Source organism: Danio rerio, chromosome 3 (assembly GCF_049306965.1).
Source record: "Danio rerio strain Tuebingen ecotype United States chromosome 3, GRCz12tu, whole genome shotgun sequence".
Lineage (NCBI taxonomy): Eukaryota > Metazoa > Chordata > Actinopteri > Cypriniformes > Danionidae > Danio > Danio rerio.
In genome coordinates, this window is record NC_133178.1 from 12,047,501 (window position 1) to 12,058,272 (window position 10,772).

The following is a 10,772-nucleotide window of genomic DNA, read 5'->3' on the forward strand; positions in this document are numbered from 1 at the left end:
AAAACCAGTTATACTCCGAGGGCTTACAGACAACACAGTAAGAGTTATGATCATTCTATATATACTGTATCAGGCGTTATGTCTGTCAGCTTTTATTGATTAATACTTAACAGTGTTGTGTTGTGATTGGCTGTTTCAGAAATTCCGCTTCCTGTGCGCCAAATCCAGTCTGTTGAGAGAATATGGAGATAAAACAGTCCGCCTCAGCACAGCCAATACACACTCATACAGGAAAGGTAGAACTTTACATATCAGTCCAAGTTGTCCAAACACAAAATTAAGTATATTTGTTGGAATCGCCAAAAGTACACCGTATGTGTCAATGATCGATTACTATTTTATGACTAAAATCATTTGAATATTAAGTAAAGATTTTTTTGTGGAGAGATTTTCTTCTAAGACTTTAATTTAGACAACTTTTAGTATTTCAAGACATTTCTTTAACTCTAATTTCATATTTTTAAATAGTTGTATGTAGTGAATTATTTACACTACCTGACCAAAGTCTTGTCGCCTATCCAAGTTTTAGGAACAACAAATAATAACTTGACTTCTAGTTAATCATTTGCTATCAGAAGTGGCTAATATGAAAGGCAAAGGCCTCTAGATTACGCTTATTTTACCAAAATAAAATATGATCATGTCTTGATTCTTAATTAATTGAAGAGTTTGCCCTCTCCTGTGGTTTGTGATGTACTGGGCAGCACAAATGTCTTGATACCTCAGGTTGGTCATGTTTGCCATCCACTCTGCAGGGGAAATAAGTATTAAACATGTCACCACAACGTGAAACTTTCATCAGATGTTGGTAACAACCAAATAAATCCACACAGCATATGCAAAGAAAAAAAAATCTAATTAGTTCACAAATGATGTCATGCATAATAAAATGAAATGATGCAGGATGAAAGTATTGAACACATGAAGAAAAGGAAGTTTAGAAAGGCAGTGAAAGCCCAGACAGCAGCTGAAATCTCTCAGTAGTTCTTCAGCAATCCTCTGCGCTTCCTCAGTGTAAATCAATATTAGCTGCTTCCGTCAAATATCTACATTAGCAGGATGATGAAGATGAAACCAGGGTGGACATTTCAGCAAGACAATGATCCAAAACACAGCCAAGAAAACTCTCAAATGCTTTCAGAGAAAAAAAAATCAAGCTGTAGAATGGCCCAGCCAATCACCTGACGTAAATCCAATAGAAAATACCAAATAAAGCTCAGATTTGATAGACAAAACCCACAGAACCATCAAGATTTTTACACTGTTGAAGTCTGAAAAACTCACACCTGAGCGATGCATGTGACTCCATTCTCCATATGAGAGGCGTCTTTAAGCTGCCATCACCAAAAAAAAGCCTTTTATATTAAATATTAAATATGTTTAAGTAGTTCAGGACTTTCTGTGTTTGTCATTTAACTCAGTTTGCTTCATTTTTGTATTTGTATTGTTTGGGTTTTTACCTAAATCCGGCTCAATTCCACGTCAACAGCTCCTTTAGAAATATCATTCCCAGGAAAAAACATGGCGTGTTCAATACTTATTTCCCTCACTGTAGTTCTGTTTAGAGAAGTACCTTTAAAAGTCTAGCTTTAACAGCCAAACACAAGATTATATACAAAAAGTACAAAAATGTAAAGTTTTAATATAAAATAAATGCTAAATCTACTCTCATTTCCCTGGTTCCTTAATAGTGGATGTCCGGTTTGAAGAATTTGTGAAGTTCCTGCTGACGCCTCAGTCTGAAGACACGCTGGGCAGTGGTCAGTTCACGCTCATTCTACACACACACTGAAAATCAGCTCTTTCTATAAGCTTTTTCCCACTTTAGCATGTTTATAATGTGTGTGCATGTTTATTTCAGATACGCTGTACTTCTTTGGGGACAATAACTTCACTGAGTGGCGTTCTCTGTTTGAGGAGTATAAAGCACCACCTTTTTCTCTTCCTCTCACCCACCCTGCGTACAGCTTTGGGATTGCTGGTACACACACACACACACACACACACAGTTGAATATAGAATTATTAGCCCTCCTGTGAAATTTGTATTCCTTTAAAAGTATTTCCCAAGTGATGTTTAATAGAGAAGATTTCTTCAACTAATTTTGAAATATAACAGTTTTAATAACTTATTTCTAAAAACTGATTCATTTTATCTTTGCCATGTTGACAGTAAATAATATTTGACTAGATATTTTTCAAGACACTTCTATACAGCTTAAAGTGACATTTAAATGCTTAACTAGGTTAATAAGGCAAGTCATTGGACAAAAGTGGTTTGTTTTGTTGCCGAAAAACAATGCAAATTTTATTAAGAGGTTAAAAGTATTGACCTTAGCAGTTACAAAAATTCTGTCATGAGCACTCTCGAGATATAGTATGGTAATGTATATGGCAATGTTGATGTATTTGGTCTTGGCGGTATAGATCTGCTATGCTGCTGCTGCTGCATTGATTATTATAGCAGAGCAAGTACCGAGACCTGCCGCTGCCAGTATATACACAGACATGCCATCTGAGAATGTAGCCCACATAGCAGATGTAAACACAAGTGGAGCTGGGGTGGAGGAGGGTCTCCGAAAATGCGCCAGGCTTAACAGCGTAAAAGGACGCAGAGCATTTAAATGCATGAGGAGCAAGCTCATTGGCTGCTGAGGTGACAGCAATCAATCTCCTGCACCATGTAGTTAATGGCGCAGATTAGGTGAACCTATCAGCCTGATTCCAGTCGAGCTAAAAAAAATAAAAAAAAAGACAATATACATATTTAGAAAAAAATATATATAATAGGCATATAATATATAATAGGGAATACTGGGTGGAAAGGATTAGAAAGGATTATAAACGATCCAACTCATTTTTTGTTTCCACATTATGAACTGCTTCCCTCTGGTAGAAGATATAGAGTCCTAAAGTGTAGGTTAAACCGTTATAAGAAAGCCTTTTTATCTGTTTCAGTGGGTTTACTTAACAAGAGTCTATCTTACTTAGCATTATACATTTTATAACTGTATTTTGTGTTGTTTTTTTTGAGAGCTGAAAGTTTCTTCTCTGCATACTCTTCAGTCTAGTATGTTTGGAGTTTTGGATGCTCATATTAAAAAAACTTCACAAATTAAATGGATCGTTTATCCAAAAATGAAAAATGTGCTGCTAATTTTCTCAAACTTGGGGCATCCAAGATGTAGGTGACTTTTATTTCTTCTTTTGTTCCTAGACTATTACAGATTTTCAGCTGGAATTTGGTGCTTGGCGATTCATACAATTCAAGTCAATGGCACTTTGAGAGTCAAATAAAAACACTCACAGTATAGCTATACAGTATATTTTCAACTCTGAAAACGGGACTGAAGTAGTTTCAGTTAACTAGAACTTCTATGTTAAGTTTTTTTTGACAATCTACATTGTAAAAGTGCTGAATAAATAAAGATAAATTGGATTGAATAGGCAAAACATAATTAATACACTTAACCCATTTATTTGGGTTAACTTTCCCAGTGATGGTTTGCGGCTGGAAGGGCATCCACTGCGTAAAACATGTGCAGGATAAGTTGATGGTTCATTCCGCTGTGGTGACCCCAGATTAATAAAGGGACTAAGCCGAAAAAAAAAAATGAATGAATGAGCCCCTTAATCAGGGGTCTCCACAGCAGAATGAACCACCATTTACTCTGGCAAATGTTTTACACAGCGGATTCCTTTTTAGCCGTAACCCAGCACTGAGAGTACACTAACTTGTAAATTAGTACAATTAAAGTACACATGAAATCAAAACTAGCCATATTGATTTTGTTAGCTCACATTGCTAGTTTTGTGGTGAGCAATTCATCTGCACGTCATTAAGAAAAAAAAAACAGTATTCCCTTGTAATCTTTAGGTTTAATCTTAAAATGCACTTCCTGTTTGTTTTCAGTTAAATTCTCAATTACGTCGGTCTGAGGTATTGGGCGTGGCTAACATACCTAACCATGCCCCTCCAACTGTCAGTTTGACAACAAACAGGAATAGTGAGGAGGAGGTCTGTTAGATTATAATAACTCTCTCCTAACCCTTTTCCCGATCTTTCTAAATGAAATGCCTACTTTACTACATCCAATTAGCTTACAGTAGAAAAACAAGCCACGCCCACTGTTTTCTCATTTAATATTCAGTTTCTCTAGAAACTGCGTCACAATACGAAAACAGACACAGCTTCCAGTTCATCTTTATGATCTTACATTAGGATCTAATAAACAATACATTCAGACCTTATAAAATAAAACACTGGCCAGTATTCCATCCCAATATGAAACCTTTTCAAAGTTCACAAAATGAAGAAAAAATCCTAAATGTGAATTAGGTGCGTCCTTTAGAGCAGCTCATTGTAGTATTGGTAACCAAGCAACCAACAGAAAACAAGACAAACATGATAGAGACAGCCGAATCACACAGGTGTGATGTACGAAGTTTTCCATCTTCCATTGTTCACATTAAGTTCAAAAACCACCTCAAGAGGGTATAAAAAAATTAGCAAATTAAGGGATATTTACTAGAGATTTGCCAATTTAGTCATTTGTTTCTCATGCAGTAGTTTACAACGGGCATTAAGACAAACCGATGGAAACACAAGTTTTGAGTCTAAAAAAAAAAATTATTAAAAATTTCATTACACATTGCACAGCCTCAGTCTTTTTCCACAGCGCAATATTATTATGATTTAATATTATGTATTATGAATAGAGGACTCTAGCGATGATTACAAATGGATTTGTTTTTATTCTAACAAATAAGTTGCCAATTTATGCAGTGGTTTGTAAGGAGTAAATGTTTTTTTTTTTTTTTGGGTGAACTGTTCCTTTAAAAGTACTCTCTCTGTCCTGCAGGACCAGGAACTGGGGTCCCATTTCACTGGCACGGCCCCGGATACTCTGAAGTCATCTACGGCAGGAAGGTCAGTGGAGTTCAACACATTACAAGTAACATGAGTTATTTAATCAGATTACTTTTTTTAAGCTACAAGTAAAGCAATGCATTACTTTAAAAACGAGTTACTTTAACGTGTATTGATCGATAGCCCTTCAGTCTCAATTTCTTTTAGTTTGAGGTTTACTTTTGACTTCACATTTGGTGCCTTTTTGTTTTTCCAAATATTTTTTTTTTATTCCAACAAACAACCAAGCCCAGCCCAGACAAAAGAGTAACACATTGCTTTCTCTAAAAAGTCACTAAATACCAAATTTAGTTACTTTTATATTGCAAGATTGTAATATATTGCTTTCTAAAGTAACCCTTCTCAACACTGGTGGTAACCATAGCTATATTGTGGCCAGATCATCACCTCAGGTGTATATTAATTTCTTAATAATTAAATGAATGAATGAATGAATTAAAATGCTCCTTATCAATTATATCTTAGCTAAAATGCAGATAAAATGTTTACATTTTTTGTGCATATATTATGTTTAATTGTTTGTTTTCCTCCAGCGCTGGTTTCTTTACCCACCTGACTTGGCACCTGAGTTTCACCCAAATCACACCACTCTCTCCTGGGTCTCACAGTCGTACCTGGACCTGGAGCTCCACCAGCGGCCTCTGGAGTGCACGATACGACCCGGAGAGGTGAACTTTATAGTAGATACATCACAATAAAAAAAGAGACGGCTCATTTTAGGTTGAGTTTGATTTAAATGAAACATGTAAGAGGTAATTAATATACAGTTGAAGTCAAAGTTTTTAGCTCTTCTGTGAAATTCAATTATTTTAAATGACTAAGTGTTGATAAGTGACATTAGGAGATGTTTAAAAAAAAAAAAAGGTTTATACTATTATATTTTTCTGGAGAAAAAAAAACTTGTTTTATTTAGTTTCGCTGGAATAAAAGCAGTTTCAATTCTTAACAATAATATTTACTATATATATATATATATATATATATATATATAGTAAATATTATTGTTAAGAATTGATATATATATATATATAGTCTTTTTATAGGACATATATGCCTTGTATGACGCCATTTTTCCTTGTTTTATGCTTTGTTTTACATTTTGCACAGATTATTGTTACATGATGCGTCTGTCTGTCTGTTCTTTCTTTGGCATAAATTACATGATTTAAAAATGCTAAAGATGCCAATAAAAAAAGCACATTTTGTTGACATAAAATTAAAACTAACCCTAACAAAATTATACAGAAATAATACAGTGGTCATATAAGTCATATAAATAATTGAGCTATCATGAAGACATTTTCCTTACTGAAAACGAGCTAGGCTTATTATGAAATCCGAATATATATATATATATATATATATATATATATATATATATATATATATATATATATATATATATAAATAAATGAATAAATAAATAAAAAAAAATAATATATATATATATATATATATATATATATATACACATACACACACACACACACACACACACACTACCTGACAAAAGTCTTGTCGTCAATCGCAGTTGTAAGAGCAACAAATAATAACTTGACCTCTAGTTGATCATTGGGAAAAGTGGCAGAGGGTAGATTTTTCAGCTGAATGATCTGTTGAACTGCATCTTAATCATCACAAATACTGCAAAAGACCTACTGGAACCCGCATGGACCCAAGATTCTCACAGAAATTCTCTCAGCCTCCACATCAATGTTCCTGAAATCAAAGAAGGTCAAGGTGCTCCAGAATTGGCCAGCCTAGTCAGCAGACATAAACATTGTTGAGCATGTCTGGGGTAAGATGGAGGCATTGAAGATGAATCTTGATGAACTCTGGGAGTCCTGCAAGAACGCTTTCTTTCCCATTCCAGATGACTTTATTAATAAGTGATTTAAGTCATTGCAGAGATGTATGGATGCAGTCCTCCAAGCTCATGAGAGTCATTCACAATATTCATTCTTTTTCCACAGCAGCATGACTTTATATTCTATACTGTACATTATTTCTGTTAGGTGACAACACTTTTGTCTAAGCAAAGTCAGACCTTACTGTCCTAATTAAAAAATTTATAATCAAGATCAAGAAGTCAAATTATTATTTGTTGTTCCCAAAACTGTATATATATATATATATATATATATATATATATATATATATATATATATATATATATATATACATACATACACACACACACACACACACACACACACACACACTGTATGTACTGTAATGATTAAACCCGTCAGACATCAGAATAGTGGTAAAGTATAAGGATTTTAAATAACAATTATTAGGTATAATATATAGGTAATATTATTTTATGATTATTATATTATAGGTATTTTGGGATAGACTTTGATCCTTAAATAATCTTTTAAGACTGTTTTTGCTATATAATCTATCATTACACTAAATTTCTTTCCAGAGAATTAACAGTGTTTTTGTGCAGGTGCTGTATTTTCCTGACCGCTGGTGGCATGCAACTTTAAATCTGGACACCAGTGTCTTTATTTCCACTTTTCTGGGATGACGGCGGACACAAATGAAGGACCAATCAGGGATTAAGACGCTCTCACCATCCGTCCATCAACTTGAACTCTTTGCCCCAGTTTTACAGACAGCACTTAAAGCTTATTTAATTTTTTTTTTTTTTAAATAAGCTTATCTTTTAACTTATCTAGAGTTAAATAGATGAATTTGACCATTTTTGTATCCATCAAGCCGATCTCCAGGTCTGGCGAGACCACTTTTAGCTGAGGGTCCTACTTTTGACGCTCATAAACAATCATAAAGTCCTTATGCTGCAGGAATTAGGAGGTCGGCTGAAGGTGCAGCTGTCGTGCAGTGTGGGGTTTGCATCCTCAATAATCTACGACAGTTTGTGTTCATTAAACACTAAAAATGATTACAGTAATGAAACAGTCCCTCAAAAGTCACATCTCGTCTTAAATTTCGGGCTCAGGCGCATTTTGCACGCTCACTACAAGCGTACCGCGCCAAAGCCCAAGTGAACCATGCTCTAGCAAACCTCTTCTACCTGGGCCAGCCACATAAACCGTGCTTGAGCCTGATTCAGAGCGCTCACACTTCTCAAACGTTCCGAGAAACAGGCCTGAGCATGGTTCGGATAGCATAGTTTGAGTGCGCCCTTAGCTTAGCATAGATCATTGAATCGGATTAGATTGTTAGCATCTCGCTCCAAAAATTCAAAAAAGAAGTTTGATCTTTTTCCTATTTACAGCTTTAGTCTTAATTCAACTTAAGAGTTAGGATTCTGGTCCAAAAGCGAAAATTTTGAAAGCACTTGGCCGAAAACTAAAACCATAAATGCTATATATATATATATATATATATATATATGATATTTTACATTTAGGGCTGCACGGTGGCGCAGTGGGTAGCACGTTCACCTCACAGCAAGAAGGTTGCTGGTTCGAGCCTCAGCTGGGTCAGTTGGCATTTGTGTGGAGTTTGCTTGTTTTCCATAGTGTATGTGTGTAAATGAGTGTGTTTGGATGTTTCCAAGTGATGGGTTGCAGCTGGAAGGGCATCCGCTGTGTAAAACATGTGCTGCATAAGTTGGCGCTGTGGCGACCCCAGATTAATAAAGGGACTAAGCCGAAAAGAAAATGAATTAACTTTACATTTAACTCAAAAACCTCCATCCATTAAATTGTACAGCTGCTTTGTTGTAAATGTACTAGAAATGTCTTTGCTTCATCCCCCGAATATGATTGTAAAGTGCTTAAGGTGTATGGCAACACTGTAAAGTGCTATATAAATTAGCAAAGCACTATATATTATTGTCCATATCAATATTGGACGTTAAATGTTATTTTTAATGCTATCGCTATTAGTCCAATAACAAAAATGAGGCTGAAATGTTTTAAATGTTTTATTTCTGGTGGTTGAACCACCTTACATGGCTTGTTGCTCTCCACTTTTTTTATTATTTCACTGGTATTTTGATTTTGGATGTTTTTTTTTTTTGTTTGTTTTTTTTGAATGTTCAGTGACTTGGTTGCTTTATTTCTGCACATTTGTTGTGTATATATATACATATACATATATATATATATATATATATATATATATATATATATATATATATATATATATATATATATATATATATATATATATACACACACACACACACAAACACAGTTGAAGTCAGAATTATTAGCCCCCCTTAGATTTTTTTTTTGTCTTTTTTTAAATATTTCCCAAATGATGTTTAACAGAGCAAGGAAATTTTCACAGTATGTTTGATAATATTTTTTCTTCTGGAGAAAGTCTTATTTGTTTTATTTTGGCTAGATTAAAAGCAGTTCTTCATTTTTTAAAAACCATTTTTGGGACAAAATTAGCCCGTTTAAGGTAATTTTTTTCGATAATCTACAGAACAAACCATAGATATACAATAACTTGCCTAATTACCCTAACCTGCCTAGTTAACCTAATTAACCTAGTTAAGCCTTTAAATGTCACTTTAAGCTGTATAGACGTGTCTTGATAAATATCTAGTCAAATATTATTTACTGTCATCATGGCAAAGATAAAATAAATCAGTTATTAGAAATGAGTTATTAAAACTATTATGTTTAGAAATGTGTTGACAAAATCTGCTCTCCGTGAAACAGAAACTTGAGGGAAAAAAACAAACAGGGGCGCTTATAATTCAGGGGGGCTAATAATTCTGACTTTAACTGTATGTGTGTATATATATATATATATATATATATAAAGAAGTTAGCCAAAGAAAATATTAGTTAAATAATTAATAAAGTTCAAACTTTTCTGAAGTTGAGTTTTTAAAATAAAATCAGTTGTTCAATGTATGTGTTTGCCTTTTGCAATTATGCAGAGAAAACCTCCCTCTATATAATTATATTTATATTAATGTATTGCTACTGGCCTCCAAATAGTTATCGGTTATTGGTCAAAAATGCCATATTGGTGGGGTGCTGATATACATACAGAATCCTGATTAAACCCTGTCTTTGAAACAATGCACTTATTTCATATAAGCTTAAAGGGTTAGTCCACTTCACCCAAACATGGATCACAGAATTGTAATTTTTGGGTGAACTAACCTTTTAATATGAGGTTATTGAAGTATTTTTAATAATACATTAATTAATAAAGTTGTGTTTTAAAGAGCTGCTGTATGATTCAAATGCTTTGTTGTGTGAGTTTTTAAGGTTGCATTGAACTAAATAAACATTTCATTCAAAAATGCATCTGAATTTGCACAATATATCATTTCAGCATTGAAATCCCAATGTGCGCATCTACAATAGTCACATCGAATAGTTGAGTAGGAGTTAAAAACACACATGATTGTGGAGTAATTGCAAAGTTTAACCATAAAGTTACCGAACAGCGTTTTATCATTAGCATGTATTTAAAGCCTGTCACTGGCATTTCAAGCCAGTTTAAAGCGTTCAGGTATTTCAAGAAACAAAAATATAGTATTTATGTGCAGTACATATGCAAATAAAAATATACAGTGTTATTTATTTTACATTTCATTATCCAGCTTGTGTGTCTGAATACTGTTAAGACTCCCAGAAAATCCCTAACGCATTTCTAACTTTGCTTTACTGTATTTATCATTGCTTGTCATTTGGTTTATTACATTTTATGCAGATGCGCTCCACTACAAAATCATCCTATTATCATCCAAAATTGTCATTTCAAATAAAGCTATTCATTTCAGCTGTTAAACTTTTACTCAATATCGCAATATGCAATGCAGAAAAATTAAATATTGTAATGTCAGGTTTTCCAATATTGCGCAGCCCTAATTTGGACTCGCCAAAACAAATGAATCA

The 10,772-nt window shown here is 33.9% G+C and overlaps 1 protein-coding gene across 2 annotated transcripts in view; it reads left to right on the forward strand.

Annotated features, from left to right (window-relative positions):
* The window catches only part of jmjd8 (jumonji domain containing 8), an 11,122-nt gene extending 2,262 nt beyond the window's left edge, over nt 1–8,860 (forward strand). The window contains exons 4-10 of one of the 2 annotated variants that reach the window (XM_073944190.1): nt 1–37; nt 140–236; nt 1,692–1,760; nt 1,862–1,981; nt 4,862–4,929; nt 5,463–5,597; nt 7,385–8,855. The exon at nt 1–37 is cut by the window's left edge and continues 12 nt beyond it. In XM_073944190.1, coding sequence (XP_073800291.1) covers nt 1–37; nt 140–236; nt 1,692–1,760; nt 1,862–1,981; nt 4,862–4,929; nt 5,463–5,597; nt 7,385–7,465 — 607 coding nt within the window. In that variant the 3' untranslated portion in view covers nt 7,466–8,855. Of the gene's footprint in view, nt 38–139; nt 237–1,691; nt 1,761–1,861; nt 1,982–4,861; nt 4,930–5,462; nt 5,598–7,384 lie in introns of both variants that reach the window. The other variant, XM_003197992.7, reaches the window with a different exon arrangement.
* The last annotated feature ends 1,912 nt before the right edge of the window (nt 8,861–10,772 follow it).